The 27,396-nt window shown below is 42.1% G+C and overlaps 2 protein-coding genes across 2 annotated transcripts; one reads left to right on the forward strand and one right to left on the reverse strand.

Annotated features, from left to right (window-relative positions):
• The first annotated feature begins 428 nt into the window (after positions 1-428).
• LOC118360720 (ganglioside-induced differentiation-associated protein 1-like 1) lies at positions 429-14,558 on the forward strand. Its single transcript, XM_035740062.2, has 6 exons — positions 429-926; positions 7,486-7,678; positions 10,207-10,380; positions 11,270-11,364; positions 12,202-12,316; positions 12,762-14,558. Exons 1-6 carry the CDS (start codon positions 744-746, stop codon positions 13,103-13,105), a joined length of 1,104 nt encoding a protein of 367 aa, XP_035595955.1. The 5' UTR covers positions 429-743; the 3' UTR covers positions 13,106-14,558.
• A 1,962-nt stretch (positions 14,559-16,520) lies between these two features.
• On the reverse strand, positions 16,521-20,723 carry LOC118360724 (acyl-coenzyme A diphosphatase FITM2-like). The gene is made up of 2 exons (XM_035740069.2): positions 20,466-20,723; positions 16,521-17,838 (listed from the first exon to the last, which is right to left on the reverse strand). Exons 1-2 carry the CDS (start codon positions 20,654-20,656, stop codon positions 17,256-17,258), a joined length of 774 nt encoding a protein of 257 aa, XP_035595962.1. The 5' UTR covers positions 20,657-20,723; the 3' UTR covers positions 16,521-17,255.
• Positions 20,724-27,396: the final 6,673 nt, after the last annotated feature.

Genomic DNA, 27,396 nt, shown 5'->3' on the forward strand with positions numbered 1-27,396 from the left:
TTAGTTCACTATGCACTTGATTTGCACACTTAGTTTTACGCCGCCTTGAGGCTTGCCTGGGATATCTTTTGGCACTAAAGTCCAGTGACTCGGATCCTGATTGCTCTGCCCAAGCATGTCATGTCGCCCCCTCTGCTGGCACGAATCAATCATTGCAATATTTGCGGTTCAAAAACACAAAAACACATAACAATTGCTTTACACAGTGCGGGGGGGGTATTTCCAACAAAACACATTTTCCCTTGGGTGAGTTTTAATGGACCTATCAATGTTGGAAACTATTAATTATTGTTTTAAAAATATTTTCTTGAATTAAGGTATTTAATTAATTGCTTTCGAACACCCTGTTCTAATAGAGAGCAATTTGATCTTCATGTCAAATGCACCCTCCTCCCATCACTGGCAAGGGGTTTCCACCGCGCATGTTTGTGCGTGTGTGATGTCGTCTACACTTTGATTTCATCGTAAACGTATTTACATATTTGAGTTATTAAGGGTTAGCGTTCTGTGGATTACGCGGTACCATTTTTGCAAGCTACCTTTATCGAAAGAGATCTAGATGTCAGTACCGGTCGCTGTCCGGAACTGATTATAGCACATCGCGTTGAATTGATGATGCTCCGTTCGTGGTACTGAAATCCTTTGCGCTTTCGCTCTCTTTCATTTCCTCTCTGTCCCTCCCTCCCTCCATCTCTCCTCTATCCCTCCCTTGGTTCTATCTCATACGCACAAACCCCTCTGTCATGGCGTCTTCCAACAATGTTACCCCTACCAACTGTAGCTGGTGGCCCATCTCAGCCTTGGATGAAGACGGTGAAATGACAGACGGAGAGAAAAGCGAGGAGCCAGCTATCGAGACGAAACCTAATTTCTCTAAAGACAAGCTTGTTTTGTATCACTGGACGCAGTCTTTCATCTCTCAAAAGGTAACACACAGACATCAAGATAACGAAATGGGGGTGTCTCTCTCTTACATGTCATATCTGCTATAGGAGCTAAATGTGTTATTCGAAAATAATTATTTGAAATATAATGTTATAGGTCTGTGTTAGAAATAATTTAATTCTGGCAATATTTCCAATATGAGACGTTATGAAACGTCAGCAGCATGTGTGGACATTTTTCTTGACATTGGTTTATACGAGATAGAAAGGCTATAGCTGGATAGGTGATCAATATTATGTAACAATGGATGATTCAGCGAAGAAGATGGTGTCTAATTCTAACAAGACGTCTGTTTTGACAGTTTTCCCCTCATCGATGAGAAATCAGTCTACACCGCATATGTGGTCCGACGTGACAAATCTAAATAATTTATGTAAAATGAGGTATCTCTGTGAAAAACAAAAGATAGGCAACATTTCAACCCTCCCTGTGGCTTTCTCTCAGTGCAGCGCTTGTAAGTTATTCTGAAATATATTAATAGACTTGGACATTTCTATTCAAATAGGATGTAGAACCCCACATGAGTCTTTGTGAAACAGAGATCTTTCCCTTCAGATGTGTAGAGCATGAGCTTATTCATGTTGTCTGCAGACCACCATAGCTCAATGCCTTGACATCTCGGCGTTTTGAGTTAGTGCCACTTATACCCGTACAGCCGTGGGGCGTCTGTGAGAGATGTTGCATTATAACAGAGCTTCAATCTCCTTTCATTATTATCAACAGCTTTCCAGATTACGAATTTAAGGAACAGGCAGATGACAAAGTCTGAGATTATTGCCTCATCTAACATTTTCTGTGAAAAAATAATGTCCACCTCATTTTGAACTTATTCTATCCTCTTTGCATGTGCTTTCAATGTACAGTATATGTAATAGATAGGCCTACAGTATGTATAGGCCTACAGTTTCGATACTCGGGCATAATGCTTACATTTCAAGCCCTGAAGGACATGTAAATTGGCAATGAAAGGTGTAGACCGAATCTATATTATGCATTTTGAATGTAGAGACAGAATTATTTACCTTTCCCTACATACAATTATAGTGAAACCAGGATTGGCACCAATATGACATGATACAGTGGGGCAAAAAAGTATTTAGTCAGCCACCAATTGTGCAAGTTCTCCCACTTAAAAAGATGAGAGAGGCCTGTAATTTTCATCATAGGTACAACTTCAACTATGTAGGACAAAATGAGAAAAAAAATCCAGAAAATCACATTGTAGGATTTTTTATGAATTTATTTACAAATTGTGGTGGAAAATTAGTATTTGGTCACCTACAAACAAGCAAGATTTCTGGCTCTCACAGACCTGTAACTTCTTCTTTAAGAGGCTCCTCTGTCCTCCACTCATTGCCTGTATTAATGGCACATGTTTGAACTTGTTATCAGTATAAGAGACACCTGTCCACAACCTCAAACAGTCACACTCCAAACGCCACTATGGCCAAGACCAAAGAGCTGTCAAAGGACACCAGAAACAAAATTGTAGACCTGCACCAGGCTGGGAAGACTGAATCTGCAATAGGTAAGCAGCTTGGTTTGAAGAAATATACTGTGGGAGCAATTGTTAGGAAATGGAAGACATACAAGACCACTGATAATCTCCCTCGATCTGGGGCTCCACACAAGATCTCACCCCGTGGGGTCAAAATGATCACAAGAACAGTGAGCAAAAATCCCAGAACCACATGGGGGGACCTAGTGAATGACCTGCAGAGAGCTGGGACCAAAGTAACAAAGCCTACCATCAGTAACACACTACGCCGCCAGGGACTCAAATCCTGCAGTGCCAGACGTGTCCCCCTGCTTAAGCCAGTACATGTCCAGGCCCGTGTCCAGGCCCGTCTGAAGTTTGCTAGAGAGCATTTGGATGATCCAGAAGAAGATTGGGAGAATGTCATATGGTCAGATGAAACCAAAATATAACTTTTTGGTAAAAACTCAACTCGTCGTGTTTGGAGGACAAAGAATGCTGAGTTGCATCCAAAGAACACCATACCTACTGTGAAGCATGGGGGTGAAAACATCATGCTTTGGGACTGTTTTTCTGCAAAGGGACCAGGACGACTGATCCGTGTAAAGGAAAGAATGAATGGGGCCATGTATCATGAGATTTTGAGTGAAAACCTCCTTCCATCAGCAAGGTCATTGAAGAGGAAACGTGGCTGGGTCTATCTGCATGACAATGATCCCAAACACACCGCCCGGGCAACGAAGGAGTGGCTTCGTAAGAAGCATTTAAAGGTCCTGGAAAGGCCTAGCCAGTCTCCAGATCTCAACCCCATAGACAATCTTTGGAGGGAGTTGAAAGTCTGTGTTGCCCAGCAACAGCCCCAAAACATCACTGCTCTAGAGGAGATCTGCATGGAGGAATGGGCCAAAATACCAGCAACAGTGTGTGAATACCAAAGGGTATATAACAAAGTATTGAGATAAACTTTTGTTATTGACCAAATACTTATTTTCCACCACAATTTGCAAATAAATTAATAAAAAATCCTACAATGTGATTTTCTGGATTTTTTCCTCATTTTGTCTGTCATAGTTGAAGTGTACCTATGATGAAAATTACAGGCCTCTCTCGTCTTTTTAAGTGGGAGAAAAAATAATTTTTTGCCCCACTGTATGTATGGTAAGTTACTAATCATTGTGAAATATCATGCAATGCAGACAACATGGGCCAGTGTTGCTCTGCACCTGATTAGACATCCACTCTCACAGCCGTTTGTATTGTGCTCAGCTAGCTTTGCTCCACTCCCCATGTGGCAAAGATGTGTGATTTAGTCTGTCAACCATTAGGATATTGGCTACGAGCCTCTCTGGAAGCTACTGCTGATCTGTGCCTGTTGTCACTCAACAGTACTAGTAAAACATGAGGCTCATTGTCGTGGTTCCACTCAATACAGGATTTAGAGATGTTGCATTCCTTTAGCTTAAACAGTGTGACTGTCATTAAGCAAAGTCTACCCTGTCTTCTCATTGAGGTTGGTTTAACCATAGTTATGGGGCATTCATGTTGAGATAATGAACAAGGAATGTTAGGATACCCTGGTTCCTCTGTCCTCTCAGCAGCTGTAAATTTGGCCTGTATACAGGTAAATAGAGTATATTTTATACTTACACTCTTAGAAAAAGGGTTCCAAAAGGGTTCTTCGGCTGTCCCCATAGGATAACCATTTTTTGGTTCCAGGTAGAACCATTTTTAGGTTCTACATGGAAATGTCTGCCGTGCTAGAGCTGTCCCGGTCAACTGTAAGTGCTGTTATTGTGAAGTGGAAACGTCTAAGCGCAACAACAGCTCAGCCGCAAAGTGGTAGGCCACACAAGATCACAGAATGGGAATGTTTACATAGTGCGAAGTGTGCAGCGCGTAAAAATGGTCTGTCCTTGGTTGCAACACTCACTACGAGTTCCAAACTGCATCTGGAAGCAACATCAGCACATTAACTGTTCGTCAGGAACTTTATGAAATAGGTTTCCATGGCCGAGCAGCCGCACACAAGCCTAAGATCACCATGCAAATGCCAAATAAAATCACATTTATTTATATAGCCCTTCTTACATCAGCTGATATATCAAAGTGCTATACAGAAACCCAGCCTAAAACTCCAAACAGCAAGCAATGCAGGTGTAGAAGCACGGTGGCTAGGAAAACCTCCCTAGAAAGGCCAAAACCTAGGAAGAAATCTAGAGAGGAACCAGGCTATTAGGGGTGGCCAGTCCTCTTCTGGCTGTGCCGGGTGGCGATTATAACAGAACATGGCCAAGATGTTCAAATGTTCATAAATGACCAGCATGGTCAAATAATAATACTCACAGTAGTTGTCGAGTGTGCAACAAGTCAGCACCTCAGGAGTAAATGTCAGTTGGCTTTTCATAGCCGATCATTGACATTATCTCTACCGCTCCTGCTGTCTCTAGAGAGTTGAAAACAGCAGGTCTGGGACAGGTAGCAGATGCAGAGCCTCGGTCTGATGCCATTAAAAGGTCATTTACTACCTTCACAAGTGCAGTCTCAGTGCTATGATGGCGTCTAAAACAAGACTGAAGCATTTCGTATACATTATTTGTCTTCAGGAAGGCAGTGAGTTGGTGAGCAACAGCTTTTTCACTTATTTTTGAGAGGAATGGAAGATTCGATATATAGGCCAAAAGTTTTTTATATTTTCTTGGTCAAGGTTTGGCTTTTTCAAGAGAGGCTTTATTACTGCCACTTTTAGTGAGTTTGGTACACATCTGGTGGATAGAGAGCCATTTATTATGTTCAAAATAGGAGGGCCAAGCACAGGAAGCAGCTCTTTCAGTAGTTTAGTTGGAATAGGGTCCAGTACAGCTTGAAGGTTTAGAGGCCATGATTATTTTCATCATTGTGTCAAGAGATATAGTACTAAAACACTTGAGTGTCTCCCTTGATCCTTGGTCCTGGCAGAGTTGTGCAGACTCAGGACAACTGAGCTTTGGAGGAATATTCAGATTAAAAGAGGAGTCCATCATTTGCTTTCTAATGATCATGATCTTTTCCTCAAAGGAGTTCATTAATTTATTACTGCTGAAGTGAAAGCCATCCTCTCTTGGGGAATGCTGCTTCAAGCGTTGGCTGGAGTGGTTTACATCTCACTACCATTGGACTCTGGAGCAGTGTAAATGCTTTCTCTGGAGTGATGAATCACACTTCACCATCTGGCTGTCCAACGGTCGAATCTGGGTTTGGCGGATGCCAGGAGAACGCTAGTGCCAACTGTAAAGTTTTGTGGAGGAGGAATAATGATCTGGGGCTGTTTTTCATGGTTCAAGCTAGGCCCCTATAGTTCCAGTGAAGGGAAATCTTAACGCTACAGCATACAATGACATTCCAGACAATTCTGTGCTTCCAACTTTGTGGCAACAGTTTGGGGAAGGCCCTTTCCTATTTCAGCATGACAATGCCCCCTTGCAGAAAGTGAGGAGTATTTGGAAGCCATTGAAGATCAATACTCCACTGTCTGTCATTCTAAACTGCTGCAGCAGGTTGGAGATTTACACTTTCGTCATGATAGTATAACTCAGAGCCTGTAGGTCTCTACTGCTAGATCTATACAGTAGTCAACACTCAGTTGTCAGTTAGCAACTTAGATGACAGTGAGTCCAACTCAGGTGTCAGTGAGTCTAACTCAGACGTCAGAAGTTCTCTGAGTAAGATATAGAGATCTCTATAACTATCTGTTGCTCTGGTGGTTCCAGCTCAGATGTCAGAGGTTGTCAGTGGATCCATGTCAGTTTATGATGACGAGTTAATATTAGGGTGTCATTAATTGTCTGGTTAGCAATTAGATTGATACAATTGCTGCAACCAGAGATGATGTCATTGATTAAGAGATAAATATGATTGAGAAATATTTGTCATTGTTGAATTGAATCACTTGGTCTGGTTGATTGTATCCCCTAATCCTTCTCTACAGTCATCTACTCCAGTCACTGTTAAAGTTGAGGTTTCATGCTAATACATACGTAATCAGTGATGGGAATTGTTGCAGTATTTTTGGAAAAATAACAATTATACAGTAAATTGAGCGAGCTACAAGGTCTTCCTGTTCTGTCTTGCGCACCAGACTTCATCCCTCTGTGCTCAATATCTGTGGTTTTCCTGTACTAGAAAGGTGTGGTAACAATTCCTATACTAACCGTTTACTCAGTCGGTGCACTCCCACTTTGTGATGTTTTGTTACAAGTTTACAACAAAAGTCCAACGTTTCTCACTCCATGGCCCCCTCACCTCCATAGTGTGATCTACCGTACACAGTGCTTGACTTGGACTGAAATAGATGAGTGCCTGTACTCTTTATACTTAGGTGCAGGAGCTCCACAATACTTTTGAGCTAGTATTCTATGAGAGGAACAGGAACTCAAACTGTAGAAAATTTGAGGTGCCGGTACTCAGCTCCGGTGAGCTCCTGCCCAAGTCAAGCACTGACTGTACATTCATTCATCTGATTTCTACAAATGACCCTCCATGCATCTCCATGGAACTTGGCATGGCTTTAAATAGACACTGTAAATGGATATTGCCTGCCTCACAGAAGCCATTTTTGTTTCATATTGAGCTCAACAAAACATTATTTTGCCTGGGGATAGGAAAACAAAAGATGTAGGGCCTATGTCTGGCAATGGTGCACGAGTGTTACTTCTTCTAAGGCCTTTTAGCGGCCTGTTTTTTGCTTGTTCTTGTGTAGGTAGAGCAGGGTTCCCTGCTCTAAGGTGTGCAGTTGGTTAGAAATAGAGATATCATTGTTTTATTTTTGAATTGTTCTTCAACAAAACATTGTAGACAACAAATTACAATTTGCTTTTGAATATTAACCTTTGTAGACCTGAATGAGTTTCTCTATCAGAGTAACTTGCCAAGCACATTTATGTGTTATAAAATTGTAATAACATAGACCATTAGAGTACGGATTGTACTAAAACACAAAAACACATACAAACAAGAGTAAAGCTATGAGACGAAGATGTGACTTGTCTCTCTGTTCCCCGTGTTTCTCTGTGTTAATCTTTCTGTAGGTGCGTCTGGTGATCAATGAGAAGGGTCTGCTGTGTGAAGAGAGGGATGTGAGTCTCCCTATAGCCGAGCACAATGAGCCCTGGTTTATGAGGCTCAACCTGGGGGAGGAGGTGCCTGTTTTCATCCACGGAGACACCATCGTGTCAGACTACAACCAAATCATACAGTACCTGGAGGCTAACTTTGGGGGAGGTATTACTTTTGACATTACTATTGATCTATTTTCGTAGTATTTTTATGTCTTTTTAAGTTTGCTATTACAACCAGATTATTGAGTAAATAGAGACTAACTTTGGAAGGGGGTATTGCTTGTCAGACTACTCATCACTTCCGGTGTCCATGATGTTTAGTGAGTGTCTGCATAGTAAAACAGTACAACAGTCTGCACGGTTACTTTGGGAGAAGTATTGCTTTTCAGACTAACTTGATCTCTTTTGTTGATGATGTTAGTCAGTGATGGACTGCATAGGAAACAGTATGCACATTTTAAGAATACTGATCTCTATCAACCATTTTTTTTCTATCAATCATCATGTTAGGTGCAGTTAGGAACATGTCAGAGATACATCTAACTGGCCAATTATATGGTTCATTGCAGCTCAAGGATAAATGATCTTCCATGAAGTTAGTGACTGGCTGGCGGCTGCATAGCAAAGATTAGGAATATTTTAAGGTTTCTATTGAGCCTAAGGTTGCTATTCTAAGGTTTATAAACATTGGTAAGATGTTGCTGTTTTTCATCAGGGAAGTGTAATTCAAGTATGTATGTCATTTGTCCTATCATGGTCCTATGGGTCATTTTAGGTGCTGATGATTGTGGGTCGTTATGTAACGTCCTGAAAGGATGACCCCAGGAAAGCTGGAGGGGATATTGAACATGGCCTATAGATGAAGGACGACTTCTCAGTTCAGATGGAGATACTTCATGCTCACCCCCCCATGACAGATAAGCTTGGTGCTATAGCTGCCAACTACTGTACACTGATTTCAGAGGCAACGGATAGGCTATGGTTCAATGGTTGCTCAATATCCTAACCCAGCTCTTGTCATTTATCTCCATTTGCTAATTTGAAGCCCATTGACTTTAAACAAATGTAGCTATTTTGATGACATCTACATTATTTTCAGTTGATATTTTTAATGTACGAATTTAATAACAGATTTGTGTTCAGCAGGGCACAGTGTAGCAAAGCGTTTAGCATTTGCTTATTTGACAAGTTCACACTGTGGTATACCTCCCCGTTTCACTTCGTTGGAAAACGCTTTCTGCCTAATGAACATGACTCAGACCTCATGCTCATTCTAAAGAGGATGTTGTGTCATTCAGCTGATTGATTTACAGATATTTCAACTCTGTGTAATTTCTAATGAACCCTGCCAAAGGGGATGGAACTGGCCTAGGAAGTGCAGATGGTGCAGCAGAGAAAATCCTATTAGAGTAGTGGACAGAATCTCCTGCCAAAGCAACTCAAGTTACCCTATGGTGTAGTGGACCCAGGTGAAATCCTACCTCCAGCAAGGTGTAATCCACTGCCCAATCACATAGTATTTTATGACAGCTAAGAGCCCTAAGCGCTCCATATTCTCTCCTTATGTTTTCTCAGGGAGAATCTTGTTTTGGTATTTTGTCAGCTGAAGCCCATTTGCTTGATACATTCTTCGAAAAAAAGGTGCTATCTAGAACCTAAAAGGGTTATTTGGTTGTCCCCATTGGAGAACCCTGTGAATAACCATTTTTGGCTTCAGGTAGAACCCTTTTTGGGATCCATGTAGAAACCTTTCCACAGAGGGTTCTACATGGAACCTGAAAGAGTTCTATCTGGAACCAAAAAGGGTTCTCCTATGGGGACAGCCGAAGAACCCTTTGGAACACCTTTTTTCTAAGAGTGTAAATGTGCCTGAGCAGTAACACAGTCAGAGATCACTGGGTTCTCTCCTGTGTGACATTTCATTGTGCACCATCATCATGTCGGTCCAGTAGTATTGTGTGCCCAAGCCAAGGCCATGCTTGTCCTAAGAACTGATTTAAGGAGCCTGCTCTGATATTCACACCCCTGTGCTGCTTAGCGCTGCAGCAGAGAGCACCAGCAGATTTCCAGAGCCAGGGCACGTACAGCCACACCCACGCCCAGGTCGGCATGTTAGTGATTGACTGATTAGCCAGTAGTCTGGCCTTCTGCCAGGTGCAGCTCCGGGCATCGGTTCCACCCTAGAGCCATGCAACCGGAGAATCAGCACATACTGGAATATCCCTGGGCCTTTCCTGTGTCCCCACTCCCAATCATCATTAAGCCTTCTCCAGCCCATAGCCTACCTTTATGGTGTCCTAATTTAGAGGAAAAACACAGAGCTATTTGTTAATATGGTGGAATGTTTGCTTATATGTCTGTCTAATGGCCTATAGATCCCATTCTCAGAAACAGTTTTGTTGCTGAGTGTACACAGGAAAATACCCCTAATGCACCATTGTTATCCTTTGTGATATGTTCAGTGAACTGTTGCACATAAAGTAAAGGCTGAAGTTGGTATACAGTGCTGTATCTTTATGTTACAGACCTAATATGTTAGAATGCTGTACGCTCCTATATGTGTAATTATGTCACAGTGCTGTATCTTTATGTTACAGACCTAATATGTTAGAATGCTGTACGCTCCTATATGTGTAATTATGTCACAGTGCTGTACACACCTCTGTCTGTTTGAACCTGGTGTCCTTGTAGAAACGGTGGCCCAGCTGATTCCAGATGCTGGCTCTCCTGTCCACGAGTGTGTGCAGCAGTACCGTAAACTGCTGGACGGCCTGCCCATGGATGCTTACACACACGGCTGTATCCTGCACCCAGAGCTCACCACAGACTCCATGATCCCAAAGTACGCCACTGCTGAAATACGTAGTAAGTCAAGTCAGAATTCTGTGTTTCACAGTGGGAACACCCCATTCACAATCCATGAGAAATATTGCTGTAGAATATGCAGGACATGAAAACACACATGTAAATAACATTCAATATAATATTGCATATAATTATTTCATATACATTTGATTGATAGTATCTGCAATTTTCCATTAATAATGTACTATTCAGCATTCTCACAACATTTTCCTATTAACAGGTTGTGTCTCAACCAAATCATGCTGTCCAATTTGACCTGGTTTAAAATTAAAATACTTATCACAGCAACGTTCATTGGAGCAAAGTCATTAATTCCCTGTAGGAGATACTAGGTAATTGAGTCTGCAGGCACTGCATTGCTCCTTCATGGACGTGTTTGTGTAAATCAAGAAAAAGTCTGGTCCGGCCTAAACCCTGCAGGGGAATCAATTAACCAGAGATCCCCCTGCCCAGTGTGATGTCTGTTAAATCATGTTGATGCTTTATTTGTTGTTTATTTGTTTGAGGAAGTTCACCGATGATGTTAATATTCTAATCAGTCATTCATGTGTTTTCATGAACAACACTTTATTGATTTATCTCTCACATTTTATAACTGAAATTGGTTGTCGCTGGGAAATTAAGATTTAGCAGGAAAACCGAATAGTCAATGGGGTCTCTGCACATTTGTAAATTGTGTATTTCTAAAACATTATATTCTTGTATGTAGGAAAGTATACACTAGTTATAATTTGTTGTTACTGAACATCCACTCTCTATTTTGGTACTGCTTTAGACCACAGAAGGGTTTCAAATGACTATTTCCTCTGATAGTCACTGACTGTTGTCTCTTAACTCAGAGCAGTATTCCATCCAGGAGTCATTAATGTCTCTATCTCTCTGTCCTCAGGACACTTAGCCAACGCTGCGTCGGAGCTGATGAAGCTGGACCATGAGGAACCCACGCTGACAGAGCCATACCTTTCCAAGCAGAAGAAACTCATGGTGAAACTGATAGCATGGCACCACACTGCACGAGAAGGGTTAGGGTTAGCATGACCCTACACAGGGTTAGGGTTAGCATGACCCTACACAGGGTTAGGGTTAGCATGGCACCACACTGCATGAGAAGCGTAAAAAGGGCGAATCAATGATTGATATAATGCAATAGCAACAATAGACTTTTCCAGTCGCCCTATTTACCATTTATGTGTGTGCATGTGTTTCTGTATGTTAGAGGCATATTAGGATTTCATTAAATGAAATGGCCTCACAAGATTGTTAAGATGACCTGATAATGGTCTGACTCAAATTGTCACATACTGTACACAAACATCAAGCAATATGAGTTAGATTAAGTTATTACGAAGAAGAGCAATTCCAATGTGGTTGTTATTTACAATGTTTGAGTGTGATGTAGGATAGATATTTCAAAATTACCCTAATTGCTTGCGTCAGGGTCTGTGCTAGTTCTTGCCAGGGCCAATCTGCTGGCTAAAGAAATGGTTTCCTTTTAACGGGTTGGCTCAGCCCTTTAGACAGTACCTATATTTTCCATTGTTATTAGTTACACTGTTAAAAATATGTTTATTTTAATCTGTTATTGTATTTCGAGGAGACATATAGATGCTTGCTTACCCCAGATGAAGACATGCCATAGCTCTCTGTTGTTCAAGACAGCTGGTAGGTGCTCTGTTCTGAGACCAGTCTCTTGACAGATGTTGTCCACCAATGTTTTCTGTGGTCTTCACCTATGAGCAGATAGCGACAATACGAGACTGCATAGACAGACATATTGATGGGTTGTACACATGTGACATGGGCTTGTTCTTGTGCTCACAGGCAAAAATATTGGACCACGATAATGTGACCTACCTAAAGAAGATCCTTGGAGAGTTGGCCATGGTACTAGATCAGGTAGAGGCCGAGTTGGAAAAGAGGAAAATCGAGTATGAAGGTGAGTGCAGATTATTACGGGTGTTTATGTCCTTCAGTTCAGACATTACATTATCAAACATGGTGGTTGTGTCCGAATACCTACATTACCGCACGACTCACCTAAACTGCACATCCATTTCAACCATTTGGTCTAGTAGAATTCACTCCTCTTTTCCGACAACAGCTGATAATCAGATACACAAGCTGTACCAAAAATGAATGGCGAGAGTCAACGCAATCATGCATTAGATGACACATTCCGCTTACTATTTGTATTTTTTCCGCATACTATTTAGTATGGGTATTTGGACATGGCGACTGTTTCATCTTGCTAGCCTGATCCCAGATCTGTTTGTCCCGTCTTATATGACCACAGGAGTTGCAGTTGGCACGATAGCACAAACAGATGTGGAACCATGCTACTTTGTACCACTCTGCTACAGTAGCATGTTTTATTTTGGCAGGTCAAAAGTGTGAGTTGTGGCTATGTGGACCTGAATTTACATTAGCTGATGTCTGCCTGGGAGCCTTGTTGCACAGGCTTAAGTTCTTGGGACTCTCAAAGAAATACTGGGAGGACGGCAGCCGACCCAACCTCCAGTCCTTTTTCGAGCGGGTGCAAAAACGCTACGCTTTCCGAAAAGTTCTGGGCGACATCCACACAACCCTTCTGTCAGCAGTTCTACCCAATGCATTCCGAATGGTAAAAAAGAAGCCGCCATCTTTCTTCGGGGCCTCTTTCCTCATGGGCTCTCTGGGAGGGATGGGGTACTTTGCCTATTGGTTTCTAAAAAAGAAATATGTGTAGTGAGCGCCCCCCTCCATGTCTTAAATGTCTGTGTATTTGTGTGATGTTTCAATTTTTCTGTAATGTTTTACAACAGGAGGAAAATATGAATCTATATAGGGAACACTATTACTTACCTAGGTGAACAAAGATAAGAACATTCCATACACAAAGGAATTGTTAACAGCACATTTTTCTGGTATTCCAATCCATTATTTAATTTCTTGCTCCCTTCTTCAGGTCTCTATCAACCTACAGTTTTACTTTCTAATTAGCTAATTTTGGAGGCATGCATTATCCAGTTATTTTAATTAACGGAAAACAAACTTATTTGTTTTTAATGATCATTAGGGTCATATTCCCTACACATAAGAGACAATGTCTTGACATTGCATCGCCATATCCAAAGTGGGGCTCATCCACACCCTGCACGTCACTGTAGAGTTTTATTAAGTAGTTTTTCATCACAGTTTTGGCGTTCACCTATTGCCCTTCATGCCTCTGTTGGCCATTGGTTTATTTTATTAAATCCTTCTGATACTTCCTGTGCTGCCAGAAACTGCCAGATGAGAAGATAGGATAGTGAGACGTCCAGTCGGTCCCAATTCGCTCCCTTTCCTTTTCCTCCTTGACCATAATTGTTGTTTGCAGATTTGTAAGTTTCACCACTGTTTATACCAATCCAGACCCTCCAGTTATGCAAACATTGAAGGATCTGGCCAAAGGAAAGGGGTAAGGAGTGAATTAGGACTGTATACAGACACTCTCAGCCATATACAGGCACTCCCTTTAAAGCACTATGAGAGTATATGCACTCTATCAATTCATTCATTAATAAAATGTGATTGTCATTTCTCACACCACAGTCTTGAGCTGATCATGAAGTGCTCTCTGACTTTAAAGTCAGAGAGGATGGGTCTGATAGAGAAATAATTTAAGTGTCAATTGAGCCATCCAAAATATTGAGCGAGGAATCACTCAGCGGCTTTTGACAGTGTCCATACAGAGTGACTATGAACTTATACATGGTTCAGTTAAATAGTCACATAAATAGCTGACATGTTGGTTTGATCCCAGAAACATTGAGCAGCACGAGTTTTAGTTCAATAATCCAAGCTTTTTCCCCATATGACTAGCCATTTAAACTAAACTCGTACACTACAAACCTCTTAGAAAACTGTGACAAGTGTTACAAAATTCTGGGAACTTTCAACATATTCCCTGGTTTTTCCAGAAATCCTAGTTGAAAGATTCCAGATTTCCTGCTTATTCTCTCCAGGATTCCCAGAATTAGGAGAGCATAAGCAGGAAATCCAGAATCCTCCAACTAGGATTCCTGGAAAACCCGGGAGTTGATTGAACGTTCCCAGAATTTTGCAACCCAAATCCTCTGGAGTCTAACTGACCCATACAATGTTCCCCTCTGCTCAGAAGTGCTAGCATGTACACAGATGAATGTCAAAAGGGTTATAATTGTATAACTACAAGGATTTATTTCAATTTAAATAAGGTCTGGGTAAAAAAAATAAAACATACAGTAACTTGACACTCAATGCATAACAAGACAACATACAAGACAGTAAGATCCAGTTCTGGTTTGCCACTGAAATAGCTCTTTCTCAATAGTCTTTCCTCATGTCCTCCCTCTGTCCTCCTTTTCAAAATGGCAGAGGGAAGTGAGGTGACAGGAGAGCATTAAAGTAGAAGACAAGATAAACCTTGGATCTTCAGTTCCATCTCATTGTGAAGTCATGGGCAGCAGACTTCGACAAAGCACATGTTTCTTCCTTGTAGGAAAAGGAAAAGGCAAGAGTTTTGAGTGAACAGAGTAACCGTGCGTATGGTTGTTAACAGACTGCATGGCTGAAAAACGATGGCCAATGTTTCATTAACAGTGTGTCAGCTGTGTAGGGTCTCTATGTTTAAGTACTAAATGGCACCCTATTCCCCATGTAGTGCACTACTTTTGATGAGGGACCATAAGGCTCTGATCAAAAGCAGTGCACTATGTTGGGAATAGGGTGTAATTTTGGATTCAAATAAGGTTTCACTTTGAATACTTGTCAAGACACACCTGGAACCGGTTTCTGAACACAAATTAAAGCTAGTCCTGGACTAAATAGCATGCTCAACGGAGAATCTCCATTAACATAACTTTTTAGTCCAGGGACAGGCTTAATGTTTGTCTGGGAAACCAGCCCTACAAGTTCATCTGAAAACAGCAATTTGAGAAGTCACAGTTCATCTCATCACATTGGGTGTTTGTTGGTGAGAAGAAAACATTCACAACTGAATAACTGTCTGGCGTTTTCTTCATGTAGAGTGTTGGAGATATATGTAATGGAAAGAACATTTGGCACCAGTAGTTGCCTATCTAACAACAATAACATAAAATGGCACAGGTTTGAAAATCGTAAGTTTGAGCTTTTTTTGTTGTTGCTGGAAGTAAGCAAGTTAACACATTTTTACATTTAGCCTAGTACTCAACTAATACACTGGCTTTCATTATTAGCCATACAGTAGCTCAAATCAAGTGTGTCTACAATCCACTTCATTTGGTGGGTTTTTTCCTGGGACTTTCACTGATACATAAACTAACACTGTCTGGGTGTAATGTCAGAGACCAATTGAGAAATTACATTTCCATAACTAGCCTATCATTGTCAGTGTTTTTCTAGGTTTCATTATAACGATCACCATTGTTACCAATAATTCACTGCCTCTTAAAACTGAGTTCCTGCAAATGATGTATTTATTTCATATGGCTCACATAACTCTCAAGCCAAGGAATTCAACAAGTTGAGTAATCCTAGTTGTTATTTGTGGCCAATATATTTCACAATAGTATTTTTTATATTTATAAATATGCATTTATTTAGTGCTTTTGATGATGTCTGTTCATAAGCCTTAATTTATTCAGTTGTCATCAAGGAAAAATAAATTCTGAAAATGAAAAACATAAGTTTACAGAATTGTTATTTCAACATGATTGAATGTAATGCATTTTCTCTTATTTTGTACTATATGGCTTTTCACAATGCTAAGCAAAACAGACACAATTCTCCTGGTTATGAAGTGTTATAATGCATTGTCAGGCAACCTACTAAAAATACCTTTTCTTTTACTTGCACATCATGCTGAATATTCCCTTGGTAGTGCTGAGAATAAACAGATAGGCCTACAGCTAGTAGTAGCCATAATATGAATAGAACCTTAATGATTTGTAAAAATAAAAAAATAAAAATTTAAAAAAAAAGTTAGGACATAATTTTGTCTGGCTATGTAAACCTTATGACTAAAACACAATGTTGATTGAGAACGGCTGGACATTTAAGACATTTGGCATTTACATTTTAGTCATTTAGCATCTTATCCAGAGCGACTTACAGTTAGTACATTCATCTTAAGATAGCGAGGTGGGACAACCACATAAGAACCGATCTCATTTCTATTTGGAGGGTTGTGTTACAAAAAAATGAGTTGGCAAAGCACACTTTTTTTAAATACCTTAAACTATTTCATTGTAAACATTCTCAAGTGTTCCCCACTACACTTGCCACTAAAATTGATTACTTTATATATTTCTCTCCAATATACATTTCCACACAAATAAAATAATGTGAATTGAAACAAACTGAAAATGAACTAACACTAAAATGACACTCTCCAACCATACATACACATACTGCAAAGGCTTTCACAACAACATTGGCTTTTAAAAGATGAAGTATTCCAAAAAAATAGCACGACCCCCAGAGTTGTGGTGAATTCATTTATGTTGGGGTGCACACCTTTATCTTAAAAAAAAGTCAGTTTACTGCTTAAATTGAAATGAAATTGACCCCAACCCTGGGACGACTAGCTAGTGGATAGGCCTAGGCATCAATGCACTGTGCTGATCTCAGATGACATTAGTGTCATTTTAAGAACACTAGATGCCTACAGCCACACAGGGAGTCGAGACCCGCGTGTGCAAACCTACCCTGGCCCCCTGTCCAATGACCTTTCTGAAGGAAAGAAAAAAAACTTTAAATACCAACAGTCAACTTGGAACGTGAGAAGAATGTCAATGTTTTTAACGTGAGTGTTTTGAAGGTGGCAGTCAAACATGTTACAGAGCCAATACATTAGGAGAGTAGGAGGTCTAGCCTAGTGCTAAGTAGTGCTGGTTTTAAGCTAGTTGTCTCTGCTCTTTTGGCTGATATGGGAGACCAGGAGAGAAGGGCATTGAATACCATATCCGATATGTGACAAACCATGGCACAATCCCCAAAACTGTCCCGAGAAGCTTCTCAGGGAAAGAATGAAAGTACACCGAGGTACACACAAACATCCATATCCAGGTGATTACTATCCAATTAAGGGAAACATATAACAAATCCAAAACAGTATTCCTGTTCTTCTTCACCAGGTGCACCATAGGTGCCATTTCTTCGGCAATGATGAGTGCAGAGTACGACAGAATGAACGAGTGTCCTGAGATGGCAAAGCCGTCCCATTGACCGCCAGCATTCCTGCATGAGGTGATGTCATCACGAGGGACTTGATCCATGGCTTCAGATTCAGGAACGTGACAGGTACCTGTGGCATTGTTGATGTAGGAAAAAAACTTGGTGATGGTGTACCAAATGGCTGTGGCCACCACCAATGAGCTCAGTCGCCGGAGGGCAAAGGTCAAGTTCTTGTATGACGTGAAGAGGATGAACGGGGTCAACAGCAGCAAGGACCAGCCCCAGGAAACTTTGACAAAATACCTGGAAGAGATACAGGAAGTGATCATTTAGGTAGCACTGTCACACAGAGTTGAGAACCAGACTGCAGGTATAAATACATAGCTGCAGGCAAACTCTCGCTGACTGACGTGTGTCTAACGTGAGCCTAGAAGAAGAATTTGGTAAGGGGTTGTTGTAGCTAGCCATCTTAGCCCCATGTCGCTCCTTCTTGACTATTTAAAGATGGTGCAATGGGCTGACGCACCATAGGGGGCACACTGCCTGCCCTCCTGGACATCTACAGCACCCAGTGTCACTGGAAGGCCAAGAAGATCAAGGACCTCAGCTACCCGAGCCACAACCTGTTCACCCTGCTAAAACCGAGAGACTGATAAAGAGCTTCTATCCCCAGGCCATTAAACTGACCCTGCCATTTAACTAACCATGACCACATTCGCATAGAAATGTAGAAATGTGAGCTATAGATCTGTCATTCTAATTGAATGCCAGTCTAAGAAGCAGTAGAGCTGTTCTGTGTGCTATTTCTATGCTTTTTCTCTCTTTCTTTCTAAGTTTAGTTTTTTTTCTCTCCATCTTTTAGTTATGTACACCAGCTTCAAAAAACTGAAAATACATTTTTTTGTTGTTGATGGGAAATATATAAAAATATATTTAGATGGTACAATGACTCTAGTGCTTGTTTTCTCACATGAACTGAAATTAGGCAAACTATATTAACTGCCATAATGGTATTTTAGCGATCCACGGTAGATGTCCTTCCTAATAAATATGCCCCCCCACCACCACCCATCCAGCTGATTTGAACTGCTGAACAGTACTTGTACTTGAGATGCGTTTATGAATGAGAAAGTGAACTTGCCATTTCCAAAAAGTTTAGAAGGGATGCCCTGCTTTGCGATGCATTGCTCTAGGACACCAACAGCCAGCCTGGGTGTCCATTTAAGCCTAATTCAACTGACACATTTGGCGATGTTCAACTTCAATTCACTTGGCACTATGTATTGTAGCTTAACCATACTCATTGATATTAAATTAGAGATTAGGCTATACTTTTGGTGAATTTACAAGGCATTGCAAGCCAAGATTGAAAGACAGATTATCAATATCCCTTGCTGGCTCACCTGCTCTTTTTCTTTGCTATGAAAGATGCGAGTGTGTTCAGTCACAGAGTTTCGAAATCCAGAGGCGCAACATCGCAAGACTTCTGGGAATGCTTGCGAAACACACCAGGCAGAGATTTGGGGTTTGAGAAGTCCATGAAAGAAGTAAAAAAAGTGTGCCTTAGTTGTACATTTTCTTGAAATCTAAAAGGCACAACCTAGATTCGGGCCAATGTCTTAAGTAGTTGAACATGTTATTACTCCAAACTCGAAGGCGACAAACTGACATTTTCGTGAAAAACAACTTTATATTGAAGGAGTGCCTTTGATTTGACGGCCTATATATGCAGAGTTTGGCGTGAGACGACTGCAAGACCCGGTGACTGTTTCCTTTTCTATTGGAGAAGCAGTTTTATCCTATCTTCATACTGTACTGTGTATGGTTCAGTCTATTGCATGGAGAATACTTCAGCCTACTCATTGACAGACCCTACTTTAGTGAACTTGAGAGACCGTGCAAGCCAAGAGATTGCAAGAGCCTACAGCATTGTGACAGCTTATACATATTTTGATTACCGCAGTTCTGACTGTAGGCCTGCTGGCTGACCTATGCCGCTCCCATCACTCTCCCTTCTCTTTGTTGTTAAAGATGCAAGAGATTGTATTCTCTGAAGTAGCCTATAGCAACTACTCAGTATCCTCCGTTGCAAAAATACTGAATCTTAGGAGTTGATTCCGCTACTTGAGTCGACAGGCAAGGAGTTGAGGAATCTATTATTTTGTAGTAGACGACAATCTCTCAACCAGTGCCATAAGGTGAACTTTGATACCGCTCAGTGATAAGCAGTGCCCATGTTGTCAAAGCCAGGGGCTCAACATATTCCCAGCGCGCCTCTCTAGTGTAAAGTAAAAATGGACAATATAAGAATGGACAATCACAACTGTTGTCCAAGAATAGTGGTTCAAGTTATCTGACAAGCTGATCATAGCAAAAACAAAATACTTTGCATTTCCCACTGTGTAAACACATTGCAAAATAGGCTCACAACAACTCCTGATGAAGTTGGGTAGCATGAAAAAAAGTATTGGTGTATGCATGCATTGGTTTTTGGTCTAGTCCGGACCAAATCAGATGTTTATGTTTGGTTCAGATTTTGTCCGATCAGGACCAGCCTTGATTTGGACCTAACATAGACAATTACGTCTTTTCTACATGAATTCGGAACCAACATCTGAGAAATACGTATTTTTCACTTTCATTCAGAACCTAAAATGAACCTGATTTTAACATCCCGAAAATATGCATTTTAAACTTGTGTAAAAATGCATATTTTCACTTGTCATTCATTACTTAAATTCAACGTCTGCACCTATCCGCTGTACAGTATTTGACCAACAAAAAAATAATAATATTTTTTTCATCATGGCTGTGCCCGAAAGTGTTTGCCACTTCGTAAGCTAACTTAGGTGTTAGCTAGCCTACAGCCTCAATGATTATCGAGCTGTCATTGTGGCTAGCTAGTTTGCTAATGGGTAACCGCTACTTACATATTGACAACATTTCTTCTGTTGCTGAAATATGTCTCCGGGACGAGCTGTGTCCAATTTACAAAGGATCCCACTATTGAAATAGCAAAAAAAATCTGAGCCAATATAACACGGTTAAAAGGTTTACTCCAAAGTGCAGCAAAGTTGTCCACGATGACATCCACGGCTGCCATGTTGAAATGCGGACACATGGAACAAGAATGATCTGGGGATTGGTAGGTACATCAGCCCTCTCTAGCCAATGAACTCTTTGAATGTTGCATTTTGGTGTTACGACAGGATGTCTTCTTCTCTTGTATATTCCACGCGGTTCTGACGAGGTGGAATAGAGCAGTGTTGGAAAAAGTAAACAATTGTCATACTGAAGTAAAAGTAAAGATACCCTAATAGAAAATGACTTAAGTAAAAGTAAAAGTGAAAGTCACCCAGTAAAATATTACTTGAGTAAAAGTTTGATTTTAAATATGCTTAAGTATCAAAAGTAAATGTATTTGCTAAAATATACTTAAGTATCAAAAGTAAAAGAAGAAATCATTTAAAATTCCTTATATTAAGCAAACCAAATAATTAGGGATAGCCAGGGGCACACTCCAACACTAGTGAGTCCGCCAGATCAGAGGCAGTAGTCATGACCAGGGATGTTCTCTAGATAAGTGCGTGGATTTTCCCATCCTCCTAAGCATAAAAAATTGCTATGAGTACTTTTGGGTGCCAGGGAAAATGTGTGGAGTATGGAATGTAGTGAACAGTGAAGTGAAGTGAACAGTCTATGACTTGGGTGATGGGAGTCTGACAATTTGTTGGGCCTTCCTCTGACACCGCCTAGTATATAGGTCCTCGATGGCAGGAAGGTTGGCTCCAGTGATGTGCTGGGCCGTACGCACTACCCTCTGTAGAGCCTTCTGGTTGGATGCCGAGCAGTTGCCATACCAGGCGGCGATGAAACCGGTCAGGATGCTCTCAATTGTGCAGATGTAGAACTTTTGGGGGATCTGGGGACCCATGCCAAATATTTTCAGCCTCCTAAGGGGGAAAAGGCGTTGTCGTGCCCTCTTCACAACTGTCTTGGTGTGTTTGGACCATAATAGATTGTTGGTGATGTGGACGCCAAGAAACTTGAAACTCTTACCCCGCTCCAGTACACTACTTTGTTGAAGCAACTTTGGCAGTGATTACAGCCTCAAGTCTTCTTGGGTATAACGCTGAAAGTTTGGCTCACCTATATTTGGGGAGTTTCTCGCATTCTTCTCTGCAGTTCCTCTCAAGCTCTATGAGGTTGGATGGGGAGCATCGCTTCACAGCTATTTTCAGGTCTCTCCAGTGATATTCGATCGGGTTCAAGTCCAGGCTCTGGCTGGGCCACTCAACAACATTCAGACTTGTCCCGAAGCCACTCCTGCGTTGCCTCGGCTGTGTGCTTAGGGTCGTTGTTTTGTTGGAAGGAGAACCCTCACCCCAGTCTGAGGTCCTGAGCCCTCTGGAGCAGGTTTTCATTAAGGATATCTCTGTACTTTGCTCCGTTCATCTTTCCCTCAATCCTGAATAGTCTACCTGTCCCTGCCACTCAAAAACATCCCCAAAGCATGAAGCTGCCACCACCATGCTTCACCGTAGGGATGGTGCCAGGATTCCTCTAGACGTGACGCTTGGCATTCAGGCCAAAGCGTTCACTCTTGGTTTCATCAGACCAGAGAATCTTGTTTGTCATGGTCTGAGTCTTTTAGGTGCATTTTGGAAAACTCCAAGCGGGCTGTCATATTCCTTTTACTGAGGAGGCCTGATTGGTGGAGTGCTGCAGAGATGGTTGTCCTTCTGGAAGGTTCTCCCATCTCCACAGAGTAACTCTGGAGCTTTGTCAGAGTGACCATCAGGTTCTTGGTAACCTCCCTGACCAAGGCCCTTCTCCCCCAATTGTTAAGTTTGGTCGGGCGGCCAACTCTAGGAAGAGTCTTGGTGGTTCCAATCTTCTTCCATTTAACAATGATGGAGGCCACTGTGTTCTTGGGGGACCTTCAATGCTGCACACATTTTTTGGTACCCTTCCCCAGATCTGTGCCTCGACATAATCCTGTCTCGGAGCTCTACGGACAATTCATTTGACCTTATAGTTTGGTTTTTGCTTTGACATGCACTGTTAACTGTAGGACCCCTTACAGACCAGTGTGTGCTTTTCCAAATCCTGTCCAATCAATTGAATTTACCGGAGGTAGACTCCAATCAAGTTGAAGAAACATCTCAAGGATGATCAATGGAAACAGGATGCATCTGAGCACAATTTTGTCTCATAGCAAAGGGTCTGAATATTTATGTAAATAAGGTATTTCTGTTTTTCCATTGTAATAAATCAGCAAACATTTGTAAAACCCTGTTTTCGCTTTGTCTTTATGGTGTATTGTGTGTAGATTGCTGAGATGTTTTATTTATTTATTAATACATTTTAGAATAAGGCTGTAACTTAACAAAATGTGGAAAAAGTCAAGGGGTCCGAATACTTTCCGAATGCACTGTACACACTGTACAATGGTATGTGGACACCCCTTCAAATGAGTGGATTCAGTTATTTCAGCCACACCCGTTGCTGACAGGTATATATGCAATATCCATAGACAAAACTTGGCAGTAGAATGGCCTTACTGAAGAGCTCAGTGACTTTTAACGTGCCATTGTCATAGGATGCTACCTTTCCAACAAGTCAGTTTATAAAATGTCTGCCCTGCTTGAGCTGCTGTAAGTGCTGTTATTGTGAAGTGGAAACGTCTCGGAGCAACAACGGCTCAGCCGCACACAAGCCTAAGATCACCATGCACAATGCCAAGGTCAGTAAAGGAAGAGAACGTGCTTAACTCTACATTCCCTTCTGTAACCCATTAAAAAGAATGCTTGGAACCAGACATTTATTTTTATTTTGTATGATACCCATCAAGGACGAGACTGGTGAGGACGAGACTGGTGAGGCCACCTCCAAGGTGATAGTGAGGTCATCTCGAGTTTTGGAAGGTAGGCTATACCTTCCAAAACTGTTGAAAAGTACATTTCTCCCTTTTATAACACCTTACAGGCCGTCATTGTAAATAAGAATTTGTTCTTAACTGACTTGCCTAGTTAAATAATGGTTACATTTAAAATTTAAAAATGCTGGGGACAATAACAGGCCACTCTAAAATGTGCAGTTTTGTCACACAACACAATGCCACAGATGTCTCAAGTTGAGGGAGCATGCAATTAGCATGCTGACTGTAGGAATGTCCAACAGAGCTGTTGCCAGAGAATTTAATCTTAATTTCTCTACCATAAGCCTTCTCCAATGTCATTTGAGAGAATCAGAATCAGTGTAAGTCCAACTGGCCTCACTACCACAGACCACGTGTAACCACGCCAACCCAGGACCTCCACATCCGGCTTCTTCACCTGCGCCACCCGAACAGCTGATGAACCTGAGGAGTATTTCTGTCTGTAATTAAGCCCTTTTGTGGGGGAAAACTCATTCTGATTGTTTGGGCCTGGCTCCCCAGTGGGTGGATCTGGCTCCCAAGTAGGTGGGCCTATGCCCTCTCAGGCCCACCCATGGCTGTGACCCAGCCCAGTCATGTGAAATCCATAGATTAGGGCCAAATTTATTTAAATTGACTGATTTCCTTCTGTGAACTGTAACTCAGTAAAATCTTAGAAATGTTTGCATGTTGAGTTTATAATTTTGTTCCGTATAGAAACGCAGGTAAAACAAACACAAATGCACATAGTTTGCTGTCATTTCAGCTGCCTGATCTGATTGTGTGTAGTTGGCTAGCAAATGAGAAGTAAAGTAATTAGCCAAGCTATCCTCCATAACTAACGTTAACATTGTATTATTGACTTGATAATCAGCAGTTTTCCTATTTATACATTATTTATTAAATTATTATTTATTGAAGTTCTTGTCTCTCGTGATCATTGAACCTCTACTAGCTACTGTAGCTAGCTAGCTACATGGCAAGGATTTGTTCAGCATATGTCACGGAGAGGCGAGAAGGATCGGAGGATCAAAATGCGGCGAGGTAGGTGTTCATTATTCATTTTAATAAAGAAAACACTGAACACTGAAACACTATACAAAAACAATAAACGAAATAACAACCGTGAAGCTAATGCGAACTGTGCTGAAGCAAGCAATCAACATAGACAATCACCCACAAACAAACAGTGCAACCCAGGCTACCTAAGTATGATTCTCAATCAGAGACAACTAAATGACACCTGCCTCTGATTGAGAACCATACTAGGCCGAAACATAGAAATCCCCAAATCATAGAAAATCAAACATAGACTGCCCACCCCAACTCACGCCCTGACCATACTAAATAATGAAAACAAAACAAAGGAAATAAAGGTCAGAACGTGACAGTACCCCCAAAGGTGCGGACTCCGGGAAAACCTTAACCTATAGGGGAGGGTCTGGGTGGGCGTCTGTCCGCGGTGGCGTCTCTGGCGCGGGGACCCCCCACTTCACCATCGTCTTAGTCCGCCTCATTGTCCGCCTCCGTGGCTTCTTAACCATGGCAACCCTTCTAAATGACCCTACTGGACAGAGGGGCAGCTCGGGACAGAGGGGCGGAAGCTCTGGCAGCTCGGGACAGAGAGACTCCGGCAGCGCCGGGCTGGCGGGAGACAGGGAGGAGACAGAGAGACAGCCTGGTGCGTGGGGCTGCCACAGGACCCACCAGGCTGGGGAGACCTCCAGGAGGCCTGGTGTTAGGAGGAGGCACCTGAAGGACCGGGCTGTGGGTGAGCACTGGAGCTCTGGTGCGCAGCCTTGGCACCACTCCCCCAGGCTGGATCACTACTCTAGCCCGGACCCTCCAGAGTGCAGGCACAGGTTGAACCGGGCTGTGGGTAAGCACGGGAGATCTAGTGCCTACTACGCTCCACTCCCACATTTGTCCGGCACGAGCGGAGCGCAGGCATAGGACGCACTGCACGTGCACGTACTGGCGACACCGTGCGCTTAACCGCATAACACGGTGCCTGACCAGTAACACGCTGCTTATAATAAGCACGAGGAGTGAGCTCAGGTCTGCTACCTGGCTTAGCCCCACACCTCGTCCCCCAAACATTTTTTGGGGCTGCCTCTCGTACCTGTCGCGCTGCCTCCTCATATCGCCGCCGCTCAGCGGAGATATCCCCCAGCCTGTGCCCAGGGTCCCTCTCCGTTCAATATCTCCTCCCATGTCCAGGAGTCCTGTGATGTTGGCCGCTGTTGTTGCTGCTGCCGCTGCTGTCGTCGCTGTCTTTTACCCCGCCGCTTGGTCCTTGGTTGGTGGGTGATTCTGTCACGGTCGTCCTCCTCTTCTTCTGAAGAGGAGAGGCGAGAAGGATCGGAGGACCAAAATGCGGCGTGGTATGTGTTAATCATTAATTTTAATAAAGAAAACACTGAACACTGAAACACTATACAAAAACAATAAACGAAATAACAACCGTGAAGCTAATGCGAACTGTGCTGAAACAAGCAATCAACATAGACAATCACCCACAAACAAACAGTGCAACCCAGGCTACCTAAGTATGATTCTCAATCAGAGACAAAATATAGAAATCCCCAAATCATAGAAAATCAAACAGACTGCCCACCCCAACTCACGCCCTGACCATACTAAATAATGAATACAAAACAAAGGAAATAAAGGTTTAGAACTTGACAGCATTGCAACATGGAATGAATATAATGAACGACTGAGTTAAAACATCCCAAAATAATGAATGACCAGCTTGTTTGCTTAGCAACTTCAGAATCTCATACGTAACAACTGGCTTTTGCCCTGACTACATCATATATAACACATTTACACATTAAAATAAATGTTTTACTTAAATGTTGGCAACCACACATCGAGACCTTGCTGGCTTTATTCCACTTCACATACAGCAGGTTGCCCTCCCTCCTCCACCTTATGGATCCACTCTGGGATTTCATGGTCAGGGCATTTGTCTCAACATGATCAGGGTCTTCAAGCACCAATTTTCCTGGACAATAAATCCTGGAACAGTTTTGGAATTGTATAGAAATTGTCACAGCAGAGATGGTAACCAGTGCCTAAGTAGGAAGGCTGAATGACACTCATGACAGTGTCGTAGCATTGTCCGTTGCCAGAGGAGTTGGACTTTCCAGTGTACACACTGAAGGCAATGGTGTAGCTATTGCTGGAGTCAGCCAAATCAAAGGGCTTGAAGCCCCACTGGACCGGCATTGCTCTTCATGCACTGAGGCTTTTAATATTTAGCCGTAGATGCCACCATTTGCTCATCAATGGACAGATTTCAGGAAGGATGGTAATACGCTCGACTTGCAATCCGCATGGCACTCATCGATGGCTTAATACTGCAAAGGCTGCCATACTCAGGGATACAGTCTTTCTCGGGGTCGGTCATGTGAATGTTCACGAGCAACATTTGGAATCCATTCCTGGTCATGGCTGTCCCTGGAAAGGACCGGGAGAAAATGCTGTTCACTTTCGAGTAGTTTCTAATACGTTTCAACTTGACCAGACATGTAGAACAGAAGCCCTAGGAATTGGTAAAACTCTAGAACAGTGATGCCCGTCCAGGCGTATTTTATCGCTCTCGCTATGTTTATGGCCGCTTGTTTGTTGGTGTTGTCACACAAGATCCTCACACAAGATCCTCATTCAAAAACAAATTGAATTTAGTATTTTTTTCACCCAACCTTTAACCTAGACCCAATGACATGGTTAAATAGTTTTTTATTTCACGTTGAATTCACATTAGTTGAAAACTCAACCAAATGTAAATCAAAACTAGACGTTGAACTGACATCTGTGCCCAGTTGGTAGGGTCCAGCTGCACCCCAGGCGGCCTGGCTGGAAAGAAACCCATTGTTTGGGAACCACGTCAATGGCCTTACCTAAATCCCCCCCTTCTAATTTCCTTATTTTTG

Source organism: Oncorhynchus keta, chromosome 28 (assembly GCF_023373465.1).
Source record: "Oncorhynchus keta strain PuntledgeMale-10-30-2019 chromosome 28, Oket_V2, whole genome shotgun sequence".
Classification (NCBI taxonomy): Eukaryota; Metazoa; Chordata; class Actinopteri; order Salmoniformes; family Salmonidae; genus Oncorhynchus; species Oncorhynchus keta.

Coding starts and splice junctions, on each gene's coding strand:
- LOC118360720 (XM_035740062.2), top strand. CDS start 744: ATGGCGTCTTCCAACAATGTTACCCCTACCAACTGTAGCTGGTGGCCC. Junction 927..7,485: donor AGTCTTTCATCTCTCAAAAG/GTAACACACAGA, acceptor ATCTTTCTGTAG/GTGCGTCTGGTGATCAATGA. Junction 11,365..12,201: donor CCAAGCAGAAGAAACTCATG/GTGAAACTGATA, acceptor TTGTGCTCACAG/GCAAAAATATTGGACCACGA.
- LOC118360724 (XM_035740069.2), bottom strand. CDS start 20,656: ATGTGTCCGCATTTCAACATGGCAGCCGTGGATGTCATCGTGGACAAC. Junction 17,839..20,465: donor AGAAGAAATGTTGTCAATAT/GTAAGTAGCGGT, acceptor TATCTCTTCCAG/GTATTTTGTCAAAGTTTCCT.